This window comes from Wasmannia auropunctata, unplaced genomic scaffold (genome assembly GCF_000956235.1).
Source record: "Wasmannia auropunctata unplaced genomic scaffold, wasmannia.A_1.0 LD336083.1, whole genome shotgun sequence".
NCBI classification, from domain to species: domain Eukaryota; kingdom Metazoa; phylum Arthropoda; class Insecta; order Hymenoptera; family Formicidae; genus Wasmannia; species Wasmannia auropunctata.
Window position 1 is genome coordinate 192,355 of NW_012026807.1, and position 1,207 is coordinate 193,561.

The 1,207-nt window shown below is 35.0% G+C and overlaps 1 protein-coding gene across 1 annotated transcript in view; it reads left to right on the top strand.

Moving 5' to 3' along the window:
* Positions 1-51: 51 nt before the first annotated feature.
* LOC105448723 overlaps positions 52-1,207 on the top strand; it is a 4,565-nt gene continuing 3,409 nt past the window's right edge. Inside the window, exons 1-3 of the mRNA XM_011687466.1 lie at positions 52-240; positions 436-537; positions 1,040-1,130. Coding sequence (XP_011685768.1) covers positions 89-240; positions 436-537; positions 1,040-1,130 — 345 coding nt within the window. The 5' untranslated portion in view covers positions 52-88. The remainder of the gene's footprint in view (positions 241-435; positions 538-1,039; positions 1,131-1,207) is intronic.

Genomic DNA, 1,207 nt, shown 5'->3' on the forward strand with positions numbered 1-1,207 from the left:
TGCTTTAATTGTCGTTCAATTTTGGTCAAGTATCCCCGGCGTTATTTTATCAAGAAACATATCTCAATCTCGTTATTTACCTATTACAATGGAATATTTTATCGATCAAGAAAAACATTTCTGTTTAATTCTTTTGTATACATATATAACCTTTTGCATAGGAGTAACTGCAATGGTAGCGATAGGAACGATGCTTATAGCATATCTTCAACATACCTGTGGAATGCTTAGCATCTCACGGTACAAAACGGACACAGAGAAGGCCTCTCGCAAAAATTATAATTATAAACAAAATTGTATAAATATTGAATAAATCTAACGATAACATTTATTTTTAGAAAGCTAAAAAAATATCTATTTGGTAAACAAATATTTCTTTAGCTTTCTAAAAATAAATTTTCATTCTAAAAATAAATAGTCGTACATTCTTTATAGTTATCGTATTAATCGCGCAATGAGATTTAATATGCTGAAAACTGAGAAATTTATATTCGAAGAAATATTTCATGCTATAGATATTCATCGACAAGCTATGAGGTTGGTATGCAAAAATTATACATACATATAATTTATACAGGATGTCCGGTAATAACCGCCTAAAATCTCATGGGCTGGTAGAGCAGATTCAACTGGATCGAAAAGTCCTGTACGATTTTGCAAAATTCGCAATCGTTAACGAGATATTAATTTTTGAAGATCGGCAAATAAACGCGTATTCGTTCGGCCCACCGCTGAATACTAGCGAAGGGGCACCCATCTCGCCGCGTTGCTAGGCGTGTGGGGATAGAGTTTATCCCCATATGCCTAGCAGCGCGATGAGATACGACCGGCACGACCGCCCCACCGGTATTCAGCGGTGGGCCGAACGAATACGTGCTTATTTGCTGATCTTTAAAAATTAATATTTCGTTAACGATTGCGAATTTTGCAAAATAGTACAGATCTTTTCCGATCCAGTTTAATCTACTCTACCAGCCCACGAGATTTTAGGCGGTTATTACCGGACACCCTGTATATTAATATTTATTTATGTTTAAAGATTGTCTGAACTGTTGGCATCCAATTTTGAGATAATGCTGTTCTTCTTAATAATATTTGGAGTTACATCTATGAGTCTCAACCTCTTGCAAGTAAATCTTGGATTCCCAAAAAATAAATTTAAATAATATTTCATAAGATCGGAAGAGCACACGTCTGAACTCCAGTC